This window comes from Crocodylus porosus, unplaced genomic scaffold (genome assembly GCF_001723895.1).
Source record: "Crocodylus porosus isolate Cpor-Errol unplaced genomic scaffold, CroPor_comp1, whole genome shotgun sequence".
Taxonomy (NCBI): Eukaryota; Metazoa; Chordata; order Crocodylia; family Crocodylidae; genus Crocodylus; species Crocodylus porosus.
Genome location: NW_017728909.1, coordinates 24,006,049 through 24,024,211, shown reverse-complemented (window position 1 = coordinate 24,024,211; position 18,163 = coordinate 24,006,049). Strand labels below are relative to the sequence as shown.

General features: G+C 44.1%; 1 protein-coding gene across 3 annotated transcripts in view; it reads left to right on the top strand.

The window, feature by feature from the left end:
- The window catches only part of ADAMTS12 (ADAM metallopeptidase with thrombospondin type 1 motif 12), a 344,985-nt gene that overhangs the window by 308,449 nt on the left and 18,373 nt on the right, over nt 1-18,163 (top strand). For 2 of the 3 annotated variants that reach the window (XR_002100368.1, XM_019531926.1), the window contains exons 18-19: nt 10,710-10,920; nt 15,719-16,885. Coding sequence is in view for 2 of the 3 variants with exons in the window: in XM_019531926.1 (XP_019387471.1) it covers nt 10,710-10,920; nt 15,719-16,885 (1,378 nt within the window). In the remaining variant the exon portion in view is untranslated. The remainder of the gene's footprint in view (nt 1-10,709; nt 10,921-15,718; nt 16,886-18,163) is intronic. The other variant, XM_019531927.1, reaches the window with a different exon arrangement.

Sequence of the window (18,163 nt, the reverse complement as noted above, 5' to 3'; positions counted from 1 at the left end):
TATGGGGTTCCTAAGAGTGCTCATCCCTGCCATATAAACTAATTTTAGCTTTAATAGTCATGTTTCCATCAAGAAGTTGTTCTACATGTTCTACATAGACACAGCTTTAAATGTTTTTTCTGCATACCTCAAGGTACCAGGCAGCTCATCAATGCTGTGATGGTGGGGCAGATGGAGCATCCCACAAGAGCTCAGCAGCAGAACTGGAAGTGGTCCACCAGGGTCTTCAGTGTCTGCCGGGGTGTGCACTGGGGGCCCCCCCACTCCCTCCAGCTCGGTGACTGGTGCTTTCTGAGTCTGGAGGGACACCTGGGGTCCCCCACAGCCGATCACTGAGCTAGGGTACTTCTGCTCCACTTCCAGGTTCGTCACCACATTCCTGTGGGATGCTCCTTCCACCCCGTCATTACAGCATTCACAAGCCATGCCTGGTACCTTGAGGTAAAGAGAAAACAACATTTAAAACTCTGTCTATGGTCAAATCACTGATTTTCTGAATCTGCATTGAATCTTCAGATTCGGATTCGGCCAAATCAAAACAGGACAGTGATCCAAATCAACTAATCAAATCACTGTCCCCTGATTCGGGCCGAATCCAAATCCTACTCAAATATGGCCTGTTTCACTGACCCCTAGTATTTTTATTACCTGCACTTTTCTGTGAGTATTTATTTGCTTTCTTTTTCTCCTCCCTAACAAAAATTGCCCTGGTCCTTTTTTTAACATGAATATCTGCTTAAAAAGAATGCTCCTAAGTAGATTTAGGATACTTTAAAAAAAAATCTCATAGCTAAGGTGCCATAAAGAATTAGATTGTATTCTTTCTCTGTCACTTAGTTCCTATAGGATACTGGGGCAAATCACTTAATCCAAGCTCTCTGAAATACACCATTTGTGTATGTTCCTTGTTTTTTGACGTACCAGTTGAGACATGTGGGTGTGATTTGCAGAAATACTAAATGCTCTTCAGCTGTAACTCAACAGGCACAGTTATTTGAACACTTACAAAGTGTGATATTAACAAGAAGCGCTCCAGAAAGTCAGACCCTAGGTGATTAGGTGCCCAAAACTAGTGGTTATTTTTTCCCTGTGGTTATTTTTTTCTGTAGGAATCATAGAATAAAAGGAAAGTAAGGCTGAAAGGGACCTCAGTAGGCCATCTAATAGGGGACCTCAGTAGGCCCACCCCCTCTTCAATGAAGGATTAAACCATCCCAGCCAAGTGTTTATGTAATCTGCTCTTAAAATTTCCCAAGGATGAACATTTCACAGCTTCTCTAAATAGTCTGTGTTGGTGCTTAACCACCCTCATAATGAGAAAGTTCTTCCTAATATCCAGTCTAAATTTCTCTTGTTACAATTTGAGTCAGTTTTTCATGTAGCCACAGAGAATATTATCATCCTCTTTATACACACTTTTTAGGTATTTGAAGACTGTTACCAATCCCCCCTCACTCTTATTTCTCCAAACTAAGAAGCAATATGCTTCTGTTTCTTGTCAGTACATAGGGATAAGACCACTGTTGGGGGAGGAGGTAGGGAGTAGAAGGGACTACACGATATATTCATTCATATCTATGAAGTATTCAGATACTAAAGTGCTGAGCGCCACAGAAAACTTGAGGCAAAAATGAATTATTATGTTTTCAAAGCCAGGTCAGAATGAATACTTTGTGATAAATACAGCCTGGTGCTGCACAGCAGGATGAGGATAAAACAAAATATTGCCTAATTGCTCATTTAATGAATGGCAGCCACCCACTGGAAAAAACTAGTGTGGAATCATGGAACTACTATTGTCACAATACTTATGTACAGGGGAATTGAATTAAGGTTGCATGGGCAGCCATAATTCTGATGTTTCCTAATTTTTTAATGTTTGGTGTAACATTCTCTTTTAATATAGCTTTTTGCCTATAACTACCTATTGAATAGACAGCATTGGTCCAGATTCAGCTACACCCTTTGGCTATTTTATCAGTTTATGGAAGATGGGCTCCAGGCATCTGCCCCTCATTTAGCTTTAGCAATGAAAGGGCATGTGTAAATGAAACAAGGGGCCTAAATTGAAGTAGTGGGTTTTTAAAAACACCACTGCAATTTAGGATGGATTACACCCCCCTGTCATGCACACATCCCACTGACTTACTTGCCTCTCTGGTGGCGGGGAGAGGAGAGTGAGCTGCTGGTGGGCAGAGCAGTCCCTGAGCTGTGGGGAAGGCTGGTGCTTCCCTCCACAGCAGCAGTGCCCCCCACCACCCCACCCACAGGCACCTGGCTCAGGCAATCCTAGGGAGCACCACAGCTGCAGAGGGAAGCACTGTGCCCCCACACAGTGCAGGCAGGCTCCAGAGGGGGGAAAAAATAGATCAGGCTTGCCAGTTTTCTTGGGTGGAGCCTGCCTTTCCAGGCTGCTGCCAGGCTGCCTGTAGGGCTTCCTGCAGAGCCCCTGAGCTGCATGGAGCCTGGTGCTTTGTTCTGTGGCTGTAGGCTGCCTGTGGCAGAGCACTGTTGGTGCCTGCCACTTTAAGGGCTGGAACAAGCAGCAGCCAGGTGCTTGAGTACAGTGGACATTTTGAGACCCAGGATATATATAGAGTGAAACAGTAGTTTTCTGCTGGAAGCTGTAAAAGAGACATTGGCCAGTGGAGCTGAGGCTTAGGAACAGCTTGGAGGTTTCTGGGCTGGGGCTATGGGGATGGAGGAGGCTCCTGGTCCTGGGTATTACCTAAAACTGCACCCTGCTGGGGATGGGTGGCCTGGTCGGGCTCCTGGTGGTGTCGGAGCCCCCAGGAAATGCCAGGCCAGTTACCACCATGGTGAAAGGTAGGTCAGGGCACCTTAATAACTCCAGCTCCCTCAACTGGGTGGGTTACACCATAGTAGAACTGAGAAGGCAGATCCATGTTAGAGAGAGTTGGCCAGATGCTCAGAAGCCTGACTTGAGGCACCCTTGACTGGTCAATGCCGGAGCCAGGACCAGGACCAGAAGAGTCAAAAGGGCTGAGAGCCCACCGCGAGAGATGCTGAGAGCTGGGGGCCTGCAGGTCCAACTGGCCTTGGAGGTCAGGCTGGGGCCTGTGTGGCCAAAGGTCCCGGGGGGACTACATCCGAGAGGGGGATTGGTGCAGGGAGCTTGGCAGCCCAGAATGAGGGCAGAGTAGTAGGCTGCCTGATGGGAAGGGATCTAGTTGGGGTCCAGCCTGGAGGGTTTTGTGTATGGGGCCAGAGACGTTAAGAACTGACATGCCATCTGCGAGGCATGGGCTGCAGTGTAGGGCAGGTTTCAGAGATAATGCCCCCTGGCATTGGGGCAGAAAATGGGCAGCCTTCTGCCTAATTAACAACATAATCATTTTCCGTTGAGGCAAGAGGCGAGCAGTTTGTTCAGAAACAGGTGGGTGAGCCAACATCCAACTGGCCCTGGGAAAGCCCCCTGGTACATCACTGAATTTTTTTCAGTGGCTGGAATTAATACTCAATACACCGCCGAGGCGTGCAAACACTGACACCATTAAAATGGCACAAAAGTAATTAACCTGCTTTAAAGTGTAGCGCACACATGCTCCTTATTTTGTCTACGCATGGCCATAGCTTTTAGCCAATGATTGCTGTACAGAGACACTCAGGAAAGAAAAATGTCATTGATGAGAGGTGGGTACATGACAGAGGAAAAGCAGACACTGGGGCTTACTCTTGAGAGCTGCTAAGCATTCTCTGAAGATGCTCAGTTCTGGATCAGATCTTTATAGATCAGAGGAGGTAGCAAAGAGCTTGAAAGAAAATCTGAGAAATGAGAGCCAAGTTTGAATGGTCTTGGTTCCAGCTGCTGATATAGACTTCTCTCTCCTGGGCTGCTGCCTTCACCATTGAGAGAACATTGTGGAGCTGGCTTAATGATTTGTCTATTTTGTTCTGCTGTTGGCACTGGGGTTTTAGTAGAAGAAGAAGAAAGGAAACATTAAGGGAAAGGCACCAGAAGGAGAGGAATAGTTTCTTCTCATTTTATTACAGTAGCATCCAGAGGCCTCTAGCGGGATTGGGGTCCCAGCATACTAGAACTGTATCAGTATGCCAGAGAACAGAGATCCTGCCCTAAAAGGTAGGCAGTGTAATTAAAAAAGGAAATGCAATAGGACAGTGCAAGTAAACCGTGGCAGGAATGGGAGAGGTGATTTTTGCTGAGACCAGGTAAGATCAGCTGTGAGCATAGTTTGATAGCTCCAGGTCCCTTTTTTTCTTTAATTATATTTATTATGAATTGGTATCAGCAACTTGAATTTCAGTGACAACTCAAAGGAGCAGAACAGCCACAAAACAAAAGGAGGAAGGTGAAAAAATAGAGGAGTAGGGAGAAAAATTGGCAGCAAATTTGAGAAGTTTACGAAGATGAGAGAGAGAGACCAGGATTGAGAGGTTAACAAGTAAGAGCAAATGTGGGGTATAGAGCAGAACAAAAAGGAACAAAACCTGATGTTATAATTGTTTGTTAATGTGGGAGCATTTAGTTTATTTTTGCTCTGCACTCATAGTAAGAAGCACTGTGTCCAGAATGGCTTATAACTTAGTAAGTTAGATTCCCATGGGTGACAAATTGATGCAAATATTTGCTCTAGGACTAAGAGGAAATAGTAGACAATGACAGCACAGATGTCCTTCATCACTTTTCTGATGACGCAGCTAAATTTCCCTGGGCAAGCAATTGATAATCAGCCATTCAGTTGGCATGGAGTGCTTATGGAACAGCATGTAATATAGTCAGCCATTTACAAAAAAAAAATGTAAAGTAGAATACATTAATTAATAAAATATACTTGTCCACATGCAGCTGAAATATCATGGGCTGCATGCAGGATTGTTTTTTGTTTCTGCTTGTTTTATGGTGATAGTTTTTTGTTTAGCTAAGAAACAAGATTCATTGTGAGAACTCTTGTTAAATAATAAGCAGACAATTCATATAATTTTAATGATTTTATTAAAAGTTCCTTTAAACTTCATTTATTTCATTCATTTATGCATTTTTGCTCTTTAACACACTATAAATTTTTTTTGGAACTTGCTGCATACAGTACAGTACAGTTGATGTTGGTAGTAAGTGATCCAGTTCCACGTGTTCTCATAGATTTCAATGTTCTTTTGGACTTCAGTTTATATGAGTTGGACGTGTATATTTCTGGATCTAATTGCCTTTTTCTGAAAATGCAAATCTCTGAATAAGCAGTAGGCCTGCACAAAGCGGCTATTATTCGCTTCGGATTCAGATTCAGTCAATTTGGAGGACAGTGATTTCCCCCTCCCCCCCAGTCCTCCCTTCCTCTGCCCCTAGTACTTACCAGCTTGGAGTTGGCTGCAGCTCCCTGCTGCTGCCACCGGGGACTGCCTGAGTTGTCAAAGCTCTCCAAAACTTTCCTGAAGATACAGAGGCTTCGACTCAATTTGGACCTTTAATTGGTCCCCTGAATCGAATTCAGAGATTTGGCCACCAAATTGAGCCGAATCTCCTCTGAATCAAATCACCACCCGAAGCTTTGCACAGCCCTAATAAACAGTAGTTATTCACTGAAGACAAATGAAGTTGCCTTCATAAAATCGCATGTTCTAAGTCGGGCATTCTCCGGCTCCGAGCACCAGGTCATGCAGCCTGCAAGGAGCCTCACAGGCTGTGGCCTTATGCATGGGGCCCGATCCCCAGAGCGTGAGCTCCACATGTGGGACTGGGCAGAGGTGATGCAGAGCCCCAGAGCTCAAACTTGGCACACTGGGTCCAGACCAGCTCCACGCCCCTCATTTGGCCTGTGGGGCCAAAAGGCTGAGCACCTCTGCTATACGTTTTACCCAGAGAATCAAAGAAAGCTCCCGATTGGCTCTTGTTTGGAAGTCCTGATTATGACTGTTTTGAAAATGCAAGTAGCCTTGCATACCTACATTCGCACCAGAGTCTGTGCAATTCCTCACCATCCCAGAGACCAGTTTTCCTTTGAGTGCTTGATATGCATGTGCATATGTTCCTCAGACACTGTAGCTTAGATACTTGTCTTAGCAGCACTTGTGTAATGTGGCCTAGCACCACCTCACTCCATGCCAAGATCATTAAGAGCAGTACTAAGCTTCCTATTTCTCTGTTCCTCTCATGCACCTTGGTTTGGCAAAGATTGAGTAGTGTTTTGAGCTCATGCTGTTTGCTGCCTGCAGATTCCTAAAGCTCTTGTTTTGAAGAGGTGTTCCTAGAATCATAGAAGTAGGGTCAGAAGGGACCTTGTAGATCTTCCTGTGTTGTGGTTGCCTCTTTCTCTTCTTTCTTTTCTAAAGAGAAGGAACAAAAGTTTTCCCCTCATTTGGGACTGCATCACCTGCTTGTCCTGAGATGCCTTCCCAAAAATATATAAACTTTTCCTCTCTGCATCATCTTAGGAGTTATCCTTCCATTCTTCAGCAAACCTCTTCCCTCCAAAGAAAAATCCTTGACTTTAGCTTCAAACCCATCTCCTTACCAACATGACTTCTCCTAGATCTGTAAGATTCAAATTTTGTCCATGTCTGCCAAATGTCCATACTGCCATTTCCCACCATCCTAGGAAATGCTCCATGTACAGGTCCTGATGTCCCACACTAGGAAGGAGGATGAGAGCAAATGCCAGCTTCCTGGATAAGTCTGTGGCATCTGTTGCCAATTCCTTGACTTGGAACTGTGCTGGGTACTGGGAATCCATGAGTACAGGTTCCTCGCGAAGATTTCCTGTCTCCTCAGTTTTGGAGAAGCTGGCAACAGGTTACAGGACAATACCAGTCCCTGAGAGAGGTACCTGTCTCAGGTCTCTACAAGGAGCCCTGCTTCTCCATTGCCTCATCCTTCCTGCCCAAAGGCTTCAGAGCCTTGGACAGGTGACACTGAAACTTGCTGAAAGTCCAGCACACATTCTCTGGCACAATCCTCTGGTTTTGTCAGTCATCCCCAGTCAGCACAGCAGTAGTTCAAGACAAATGCCCTAGGCACTCCTCAGCATCACCTCGTTCTTTGAAAAGGAGTGCTGCCCTGGTTCTGGCACCATTTTCCACTCTGGTGTTGAGATCCCCAGTCCTGGTTTTCCCAGGCTGGGTGAGTGGCAGTTCTTTCCCTGAACTCAGTCTTTACCCAACCTCAGCGGCTCCAGGTGATCTGGACAATCATCTGTGGAACTAGTACCTTTTGCTTCTTTACTGGTACCACATGCAAGTGCTTCCACCAGCTCTGCCCTCAATTTACCACCCCCCAGTTCCAGACCGAGACCCTCATGCAGCTGCTTACAAAGGGTGACTTTACAAAATCCTCATTTGGTTCCAGTATGAAGTGCTGGTCTGTTTTCTCTTCAAGGGCCCTCCTTAAGACAGTCCTGGCCCCCAAACCTCCTCCCTTAATCCTCATTGGTACCTGGTTCAGTGACTGCAAGGTTCCTATCTGGACTTCCCAAGGCGGCTATTTGTGCCTAGGATTCATGGTCCATCACCTGTACTTTGGACGGGTCCTACTGCCTAACATTTCACTCCTCCAATCACCCTCCCAGATGGTGCCTTCACTGGATTGAGAAAATTCTCTAGATTCAGATTTCAGATGGTGTGATCCTCAGAGAAACAGCCCCTCCTCTTCTCCCTATCTGGATGAGGCCATTATTCCTGTGGTCTCCCAACAGACTGATAACTTTAGGGGTTTAGAATGGCGGGGTCCTGCCTGGCATGCCATGACTACAGCAGTGGCCATGGGGCACCCCTCACAGCTGCAAAGATCAGTGGGAAGTGGAGTTCTTCAGTACTAAGTCTGATGAAGCGCTTCATACCCTAAAGGACTCTAGGGCTACCTTTCTTCTATATTTGCCAGCCCTCAGGATGAATTACACATGCCTACCTGTGCTGGTCAGAAACATTTGCAACATTCTTCCTCCATTCCTTCTTTTTTGTATACTGGCCTTGAGACCCTCCCAGGGAATGCCAACAGTTCCACCAAAGCAAGCATTTTTCTGCTGCACCATCTGCCTCTTAGCATCCAGCCAGGTAAAATCTTTGGTGTTGCAGTCTTTGGTGCAGTATTTGGTGTTCCCTATAATCTCTTCTCCTCCCAAACCCCTTTGCCTTCAGTAACTGCTTGGCCTGCTTTTTAGGGAGTATTAGATACCATAACTGCTGGATACACCATCTAGTTCAGTTTGTTATCCACAGCAAATTCTCCATCCCCTGAAGAAAACAGCCTCCACTGGACTTACTTCCCAGTTCCGAGAAGGACATGGGGATGATACCTCATCTTAGGCCTAAGAAAATTTAACAACTTCATTCTCTAGTTCAAGTTCAAGATAGTAACACTAGCTACCAATCCACTGCCACTACAGAGGAGGAACTTGTTTGCATCTCTGTTTCCAGGATGCCTACTTTAATTTGACTGTTTACAGGAAATATCTTCAATTCGCAGTAGGTCGGGATCCTCCCGGGAGCCCCAACAGTCTATACTGTGATTGTTTTAGTGGTAGTTGTGAATCTAACATGGTATAGGTGGAAGTTCACCCCTGCTGGGACATTTTGGGCCCTTCTGAATAGGTGCTGGAGAACCTAATCATTAGAGATTCTGTTTAAAAATCACCAATTCTGATAAAAAAAAAAATCTCAAATTCTCTGATAAAACCCCCCAAATTCACAATTAAAATGGAACACCACTATATATATAGGTATCAATTTAACACAATGTTTTGTTGATATATTTACAATATTAAAGCAATTTGGAAGTCTACCAGTGCCTCAATCACCATAATAAAATACATTCTAAATAGCTAAATATCTAAATTTGATATTTGATTTTGGGTTTTTTATCATAGAAAATCAGATCTTCCCCTGCCTCCTTCACTTACCAGGACACGAGTCCAGGCTTCTCACTACCAAGTCACAGTCTCCCAGTTCTGCAGGTGCTCCTCATTCCTCAACCACAGCTCCCTGGCTCTGCTGGTGCCCCTCAGACCCCACCCACATCCCCCCCCGTCCTGCTGGTACCCCTCACTCCCTGTCCACAGCCCTCTGCCCCCCCAGCCCTGCCAGAAGGGTCCCCCACCTGCCAGGGTGGTGGGGCCAGAGACCTGGGTCCACAGCCCTTACCCCCTGCAGCAGCATTTGAGTGCTCAGCTTCTACCTGCGGGAGGCAGTGGTCACTGCAGCCCAAGCGGCGAGCAGAGCATAGAGCACAGCCAGACAGGAGCCCATAGCAGGGGAAGGGTGTGGGCTGCCCACTGTGAGCTCAGGCTCCTTGTCCTGCTGCCCTTAGTCCAGCGAGTAGGACCCAGGACTGCAGGGCAGAGCAGGGCCAGGTGGAGAAGCTCCTTGCCACTGTGAGCCCCACACCACCCTGGTGAGTTGCCCCCTTTCCCGCCCAGCATCAGAGAGAGGGGCACAACTCCACACCACCACCCCCATTGCTGCTGGGTGGGCAGGGGGCCTCTCATCAGGGTGGTACAAGGCTTACAGAGGCAAGGAGCTTCCCCGCCTGGCTCCACTCTGCCCTGCCATACCAGGTCTTGCCCACCGTGGCAGTATACAAATTAATCAGGGTGGCAGGGGGCATCAGGGAATATGAGCTGCTCTGTTTACCAGGTGGTGCTCTCCCCTACCTTGGGGGTCTTCAAGAGGAGACTGGACAAGCTCCTGGCTGGGGTCAAATGACCCCAGCACTTTTTCCTACCACTGGCAGAGGGTCAAACTCTATGATCCTTTGACGCCCCTTCTGACCCTAGCATCTATGAATCGCTCAAGAATCTGGCCCTGTGACTGCAAGTATCTCTTATCAATGTAAGGGGCTTTTGGGCTCTGCCTTAAACCCAAGAAACAGGTGTTATTTGGTTAGAAATCCTATATATAAGTTTACACTTCTCAAGTGGGAAAATTTTAATTTAAGGAACTTAGATGCACATTCTTGTGCAGAGGCCACCCAGAGCTCATTGGTTAGTTATACTTTGCTACAGATGTACAAACACTTGCAGGTGAGCTGTACAATTTATGTTTGATGTCAGTGCTTCTCAGGTGGTAGAAAGTGATATGTATGTCAAGCATGCAGATTAGACTGAGTAGCCGGAGGAAAAATAACACAGAAGAGGTGGGTGAGCTAAAGGATAGGATACTAATAGCTCCTAATAATAACCCTAATAGGGAGCTGTTTTAAAATGTGAACAAATACACCAAAGGAATGTCCCTAGCCTTACTTAAAGTGAGACAAAAAATTGACAATATGCTGCAGAGGACAGTCCTTCAGTGGTAGGGGAACAAATAAGACACCTATTCAGGTTTTGCCAGCTTTAATTACATGACATAACCCAGGTGTAGTTCTCCTTTGTTAATCTCTTTCTGTACTAAGGTTACAATGAGGTAATGAAAAATGAGAATAAATAAATAGATTACTGGACTTCCCAGATGTTGATCACATTGGAAGGCAACTCTAAATATGGCTGATATTTCTATATATTCTAGAAACTTAATTTTCAGTGCCTGCTGCTGATCTGGGATTAAAAACTTCACTGCCCATCAAAGGGGAAAGTGGGTACTTAGTAATTAATATGGAGGATTTACATCGAAACTCTGAACTCCTCATTGTGAGTGTCTTTCTGTTTTTTCAGAGCATCTGCATGGCAAACTTTATTATTCTTGCAATGGAGTAACATTAATTTCCTTTTCATGTTCTGCTTCCTTTCTGACTTGGATTACAGGTGGTGGGCAGGAGAATGGCAGAAGTGTTCAACCACATGTGGCCCATCAGGGCAGAAGAAGCGAACTGTCCTTTGCATCCAAACTGTGGGATCTGATGAGCAGGCTTTGGCTGCTACTGAATGCCAGCATCTGCTTAAGCCAAAGACTCACCTTTCATGCAACAGAGATGTCCTATGCCCTTCTGACTGGACAGTGAGCAACTGGACTGAGGTAAAAGCATACAGCTGATAGAACTAACACTTCTGTCTCACCTCATCCTTTTCAAATTTCAGCATGAAAAATGTGAAGGCTCTGCTTTTCTGCAGAAGGCACTCATGGGAAGATGGAAAAGGACAAAGTAGTATGCCACATCTCCAAAGCTAAATTTGAATCTATATAACCAGCTACAGAACTTAAACAGAAGCCTTATCTAGACTTAGGTTCAAATTCTAGTTCTAAACTCAAATGTATCTGTTCAATTGGCCATACCCTAATTCATAACCCAAAAATCTTACATTTGGGGCTTTAGAACCTGTATCATACCCACATGGATGTTAAACACGGGGGAGAAGAGGGCAGGTTGGTCAATAAAAAATCCAAAAATGGATTAAGACTTGATATAGATGTGTTTATTTGGGGCCTGTCTCTACAATAAAGCAATTATAATGATCCCTGTTCTTATACCAGTCTCCCATTCAGACCTTGGTACCACTCCTTTACCAAACACTAATTGTCATCTATGGTAGGTCAACTTTCAAGTGGAAGAGTAATAAATAACCCAGAGGCTTTACTTTTACACAAAGGTGACCATACAGCATGCAGGCAGTCTCTTCTTCCAAAATCAGTCTGTGTCCAACACGTCTGTGCAGTTTTTAAGGAGCAACCTGCCTCAGAAATGAAGTTTAATAAGAGATCAAGGCAGAGAGCAAACCCTTCTCCTCCCTGGCTGATAAGGATTACTAGAAAGAATCTTTCATGCTCCAAACTTAACAGTACCACACATCATCCCAGGACTGAGCATTTTCTCATATGCTAAGAAAAAGAATATGGGAGACTGTGTGTGACAGTGTCACACAGCAGCTTCTGCTATGTTAACAATAATTACCCTCAAAATCCAACCAAGCCCTTGAGGAGTCTTCTATCCAAATCCAGTTCCAAATGTAATGCTTTATACCTATTTCCCCTAAGCATTTAAGAAATATTTTTCATACTGTCTACACTTTACAAACAAAAAGCAACCCCCTTTCAAAGATCTGATTTACTGTAGGAAAGAGTCTGTGGCTTGGTCAGATTCTTCATGGAATTCCCAGAGCCTGGGCATGAGCCCCACTGTAGAACATACCTGAAAAAAGTCTGCAGAAATATATACAAAGAAGGATGGGATGCTAAGCACCAAATAATCCTCTGTCTCTTTCTGCCACTTGGCAATAACAGATTAACTCATTATGCTTCTTTTTACTCGATTTGTTTGTTAGGGCTGCCATATTATACATCTTTAAAGTAGGTGGTACAATAATATGTAAGTACTTTCAGTGGCAACTGGTGAACTGCAGAAAATGAGCTCATCAAAATGATTAGTTTTAAAATACTACAGCGTATTCTGCTGGGCCTGTTTCTATTTAACAGGAAAAACTTCTCTGGTATAGTCATAGTGCTAATCTATAGAATGGCTTTGCACTTTTTAGCTATCTGCAAATTATAGGCTTGATCCTGCAAAATTCTCCTCACCTTCATCTTCCAGTGAAGCCAAAAAATGATCTAAGTTGATATTGAATTTAAAGATGCACTTGAATACCTGCTCTTACTGTGGAGGAGACAGCTGTTGGGTTATTGAGTGACCTGTGTAGAAATGTATGCATGTCTGACTCTCAGTCTGTTTCACTAGTCTACTAAGAAGTTCCTTTTGCATTGTTTAGCTAGATAATACTCAGTTGTTACAGCATAACTAAGAAATCAAACTTTTTTGTGATAATAGCAACAGCTGGATAGCAGATATTTTCCTCTGATCCAGTGCATCTTCTCCAGCAAAATGCACATCCCTTTCAGAACTTCCAAGGTTTATCTACAGAAGCTCCCTCCCTTTCCCTCCGCCTTAGCTCCCTGATACATGTATGTGCTGGCACATGCACGCACATGCGCGCACACATGCATGCACACACACATTCTGTAAAAAACATGCTCCCTAATGAGTTTTGCAAATTTGACACAGATACTAATGATTAACTAATTGAATTGTAGGGCAGTTTAAATTCAGCTAATGTTGTTGATGTAGCATAGTATATCCAAATAGATTTATAAAATCTTCAGTAATTGAACCACATTTTAGCTACCACTCCAGTTCTTCAGAGGCAAACATGTATTTCTGGCTGCAACCACACTTAAAGAAAGCTATGTTAATACTTTGCCATAAAAAACAGGGGCTGTAATAGCTATATTTTACTTACAATAATACCTTCTGATTGTGGCTAAAAATGTGAAAGAACAAGATGGACTTTGTCTGCTTCTTGCTTTTAGTAACTATCAACAACATTCTGATCATAGAGCATTTTTGGCTGATAACACTGTAAAAGATGGAAAATATACAGTCTGATGTAAGTCCAAAATAAACCTGAGGTCGAATTTGCATGTCTGGCAGTTAGAGAAATTAGTGTGTGTGCTTGTAAACTGAACACACTTAATTGGGCAATAATGAAAATGGAATAGTGTGCACCATTCTAAAATCCCTTGAGTTTACACCACAATTTAAGGTGGAGATTTTCAGAGGTACCTAGGCAATTTGGATGCCCATTTTCAATTAGAATCCATAAATGTCATTGTCCATTTCTTATTAAAACTCATGAGAATCCCAATTAAATCATAAAACTTTGAAAGCAACTGCCAAAATGCATAGGGCAGAATGGCAATAAAGTATAAGAAGGCTCAGATAAGACTGGCTTATTTCTTTCTTCAGATACAAAGAACATAATGTCAACAGTTGCCCTCTTCCTCATAAACCAAAATCTTTTGCTAGCAACCTAAATGAACTCAAGGGAGCAAGCCTAAGCTGCTATAAAATGGCATACCTTGGGATCTGCTTAAGACCTCCCAGGTTCCTTATTGAGAAAGGAATGATTAAGAAAAAGGTTACATTCATGAAGTATTAACAGAAAGCTAATGAAATTCCATAAAAACAGCATCAGGTCATCATAAATCCAAGCTGTAAGACATGGAATAAAGGCCAAAAGGGGTATACTGGGTAAATACATGTTGACAAGGAGAGGAGAATATAATCTGCCACAAATTTAAGGACCTCATTCCTCTCCTATTTCTTTCTTCTTTTCCCATCATGGAGTAGATGCAATAAAAGGCTCTAAGGGATGTGCTGCTTCTGCTTCTGGAGCTAGAATGTATAGAGTTGCACAGGCCAAATTGAACCATACCGCAGACCAGATCCAGGTCTAGGTCTTGGATCCAGATGCCAGTTGAACAGCCTTTACCTAGTGGTTAGAGCATTGATCCAAGAACTGAGAGACCTACCTTCTAGTTCTTTCTCCAACTGAGCAGTAACAAGCCTAACTCCAGTCCTCAGGCAAGCATGTTTAAACTTCATGTAAGTCCTTAGACAGGCTCAGCTAGTCTTTCTTCTAAGTGAAACTATTCAAAAACATTTCTCCTAAGAGAGAGACTACAAGGGTGGCCTGTAGGTGGCAAGCGACAGATCAGGGAGGGGATAGGCAGCAGGGCACAGTAGATCCTGGGATGTTCTTTACTTTGAAAAAGTGATCTTCACAAAGTACCAGGGTGGAGAATACTCTGGCCAGGTGGCACCTTCATCCCTTCATGCTGAAGCTGTGCTGCTGTGCAGAGAAGACTGCACAGCTTCAGCATGAAGGGATGAAGGTGCCACCTGGCCAGAGTATTCTCCACCCTGGTACTTTGGCCATTCTTCTAGGACAATGGTCTCCAAACTTTTTTTATAGTAAAGATCCCTTTTTCAAAGTAAAGGACATCCCAGGATCTACTGTGCCCTGCCACCCCTTGCCCTGCCTCCCCGGGAACCTCCCCACCATGTGCCCTTAGACCACGGAGAGTCCCCGACCCAGCCAGGTTGGGCCTGACGCCATGTTGTCTGGCCACCGGGTGGGTGCAGCTCAACGTAGCCACAACACAGAAGTGGAATTGGTCCCAGCCTGGCCAGATCTGGGAAGATCCGATCATTCAGGGACACACTGGGGGGGGCTCCTGTTGCTGGACACAGCCCAGCGGAGGCCCCAGAGGCCCATGCCTCTCCTCTCAACTGTGTTCAGGACAAGATTCGGAAAGATTTGGACATAGACACAGCTTTAACTATTTTTTTACATACCTCTAGATACAAGGCAGCTCGTCAATGCTGTGATGCTGGGGTGCATGCAGTGTCCCACAGGAGTGTGGGAGGCTCGCCAGTGCGCCCAGCAGTAGACCTGGAAGTGGACCAGAAGCACTTCCAATCCACTTCCGGGTCTGCCGGGGAGCATGCAGGGAGACCCCCCCACCATGCCTCTAGTACTTTTGGTTCACTACCAGGTTCACTGCTGAGCACACAGAGGGCCCCCCTGAACTCCTGTGGGATGCTCTATCCACCCCAGCATCCCAGCATTCATGAGCCTTGCTGGTACCTCGAGGTACTTAGAAAAAACATGTAAAGCTGGTGTCTATGTCCGAATCTCTGATTCTCCAAATCAGCATCAAATCTTCAGATTCAGCTGAATTGAATTGGGGACAGTGATTCGAATCAATGCATTGAATCACTGTCCCTGAGTTGGGCCAAATCCAAAACTGAATCAAATGCAGCCCATTTCTCACACCCCTAATATATACCATGTGGGAAAACGATATCAATTTTTCCTTAGAAGGACTGTGTCATAGTAAAAAATCAAAACACTTATTTCTAAGGGAAAACTGTCATTTTTAGAAGGATTCTGATTTTTATAAGATACTTGTTTGATATTGATTTTTTTTTTTAATATCTGAAGGAGGCTAAGTATGAGAATTGGCTCTCTTTATCTTGCAGTGCACTGTTACTTGCGGTGGTGGGGTACGGACTCGTAACATTACTTGTGCTAAAAACAACGACGAGCCATGTGATATTTCAAAAAGACCAAATTCTAAGGCCCTGTGTGGACTCCAGCAATGTCCTGCTAGAAAGTTGATGATACCCCCACTAATACCTGAAAGAGGAAAGATCCTAATCAGAAAAACAGCTGGTAATCCCAGAAGAGGCCCACCAGGCAGAAAAACCATCCCTAAACCACATCCAAGAGTCCAGGTGACAACAAAGGCACCTGAGACCAGAAGCACACCCACCCTGGCACCTACGTCTGCCATTCCTGTCAACTCTTCTAAAGCCATGGACGACATGGAAATAAGAACGTCCCAGAACAATTCTACCAGATCAGATGATGATTATAATCCCCACTCTGTGTTTAATGGAAGCAGCTCACACCAAAATAGTACTTTCTGTCCTATAAGTAATAGCTCAAAACGTGAAAATATAAGGGATGCCAAAAATATCTCTAATACAAAACCAAGCACTACTTCAGAAGGGATCATGGTACCAAGAGGAGTGACAAGTCATTCCTTCTCATTTACTGGAAGTCCAGAAGTTACTCCAGGCTATGATTACTTAACTGAGGAATCGGATGATACTGACTGGTCTGTAGGAGGGAGTGAAAAACCTACTGCCATTCCTGACACCAAAAGCAACCCAGCAATCAAAACTGAGAGCACAAGACCAAAAGCCAACTCTGATATAACAAAAAATGAGAGTCAAACCCTCGAAGTCTCACCAACATTTATTCAATATGAATCTTCTACACCAACTTCTAGCAGCATAGTAGCAGAAACAATGGCACCTTTAACAACAGCAAATCCCCAAAACATCAGTGTACAGATAGATACACCTGTCACAAATATGGCCCCCACAGAAGGATCTGTCACAATAAAGCCAACGGTGTTTGATGACATATTAAGGAACCAGAATAATAATAGAATGGAAATGCAACACACTGACAAGATAACTTACACTCAGAGCACAAGATCTCCAAGCCCTGGAGGTGCTCCAAAAAATCAAAGCATAATTTCAGAGGAACTTTATCCAGATACTACAGAACTAGACCATCCAACAGTGTCCAACGGACTGGGGAGTGGCAGCTACTGGATTGTGGGGAACTGGAGTGAGGTAAGCATTTAAAAAAAAAAACAACCCAAAAACCTCAACAAATAGGCCTGAAAACAGCATGTATAATGGCCAAGGAAATATAAATTCTTGATTTAATGCAGAATTCTTTGAAATGAGGGCCATGAACCTAAATTAAATATGAGTCATGCCATAAGAAAAATGAAGAATACACTTAAGTTGCTAATGTATGCTAGAAGTGCTCCGCTAACTAGACAGGACACCAGAAAATGCACCTAATATTTGGATGAGTCAGCAAAACTGTTGTAAGTCTCATGAACATGTGATTAGAACCAAACCAGTTTGGGTTTTTCAAGTACGGGAGAAAGTATCGTCTTAGGTGAATCCTGAATCAGTTAATGTTCACTAAGGAGTGCTGAGGAAGCAGGTCAAAATTACTAAGTGCAATGAGCTGTTTGTATTTCTTTATCTTACACTTAGCATGAGATATCTGTAGAGGCTCCATAATATTGCAGCCTATACTCGTAAATTCATTCTCTCTGAGCATCTTTCATTGTCTGGCAGGTCTCATGCATATGTTTTAACTGTTGTCAGATAAAGCACATTTACTCAACGATTATTCAAACACATTTTTCAGTGTGTTGATACAATAGATGATTGTGATAGTGTTGCTATTTCACCTCCCCACCAGGAATGATATATGCTACCGACAGTAGTGTATCCTGATTCCAAACTCATTCTGCTTAGTTACGCTGATGTAAACCTAAAGCATTACAAAGTTAGTCTAGATTTACGCTACAATAATTGGGAATAGAAGTTGCACTGACCACTGTATCTAGCAAATGAATGGTTACATGGACTTCTGTGCTGTCTTTTTAAACATTTTAATTATAACACTTTGGAACTGGAAAGGAGTTGAAAAGGTTGTCTGTGTACATGTGCCTGTGGCTGTGGGTATGAATGTCTGCTGGCATATAAATGAAAGCTGGATCTTAATCGGGTACTAGTATAAAACATTTAATTTACTTCTGAACATGGTAAGAATGGGAAGTTAGGGGTATAAGTGGTGTTAATCTATTTGTCCTGTTATTATCCCTCATCTTTCATAGTTTCATAGTTAGTAGGGACAGAAGGGACCTGAGCAGATCATCAAGTCCAACCCCCTGCCATGGAAGGAAAGAGTACTGGGGTCAAACGACCCCAGCAAGGTGATTGTCAAGCCTTGTCTTAAAGACCCCCGACCCCCAGGGTAGGAGCCAGCACAACTTCGCTTGGAAGTTGGTTCCAGATCCTAGCCGCCCTGACAGTGAAGTAGCGCCT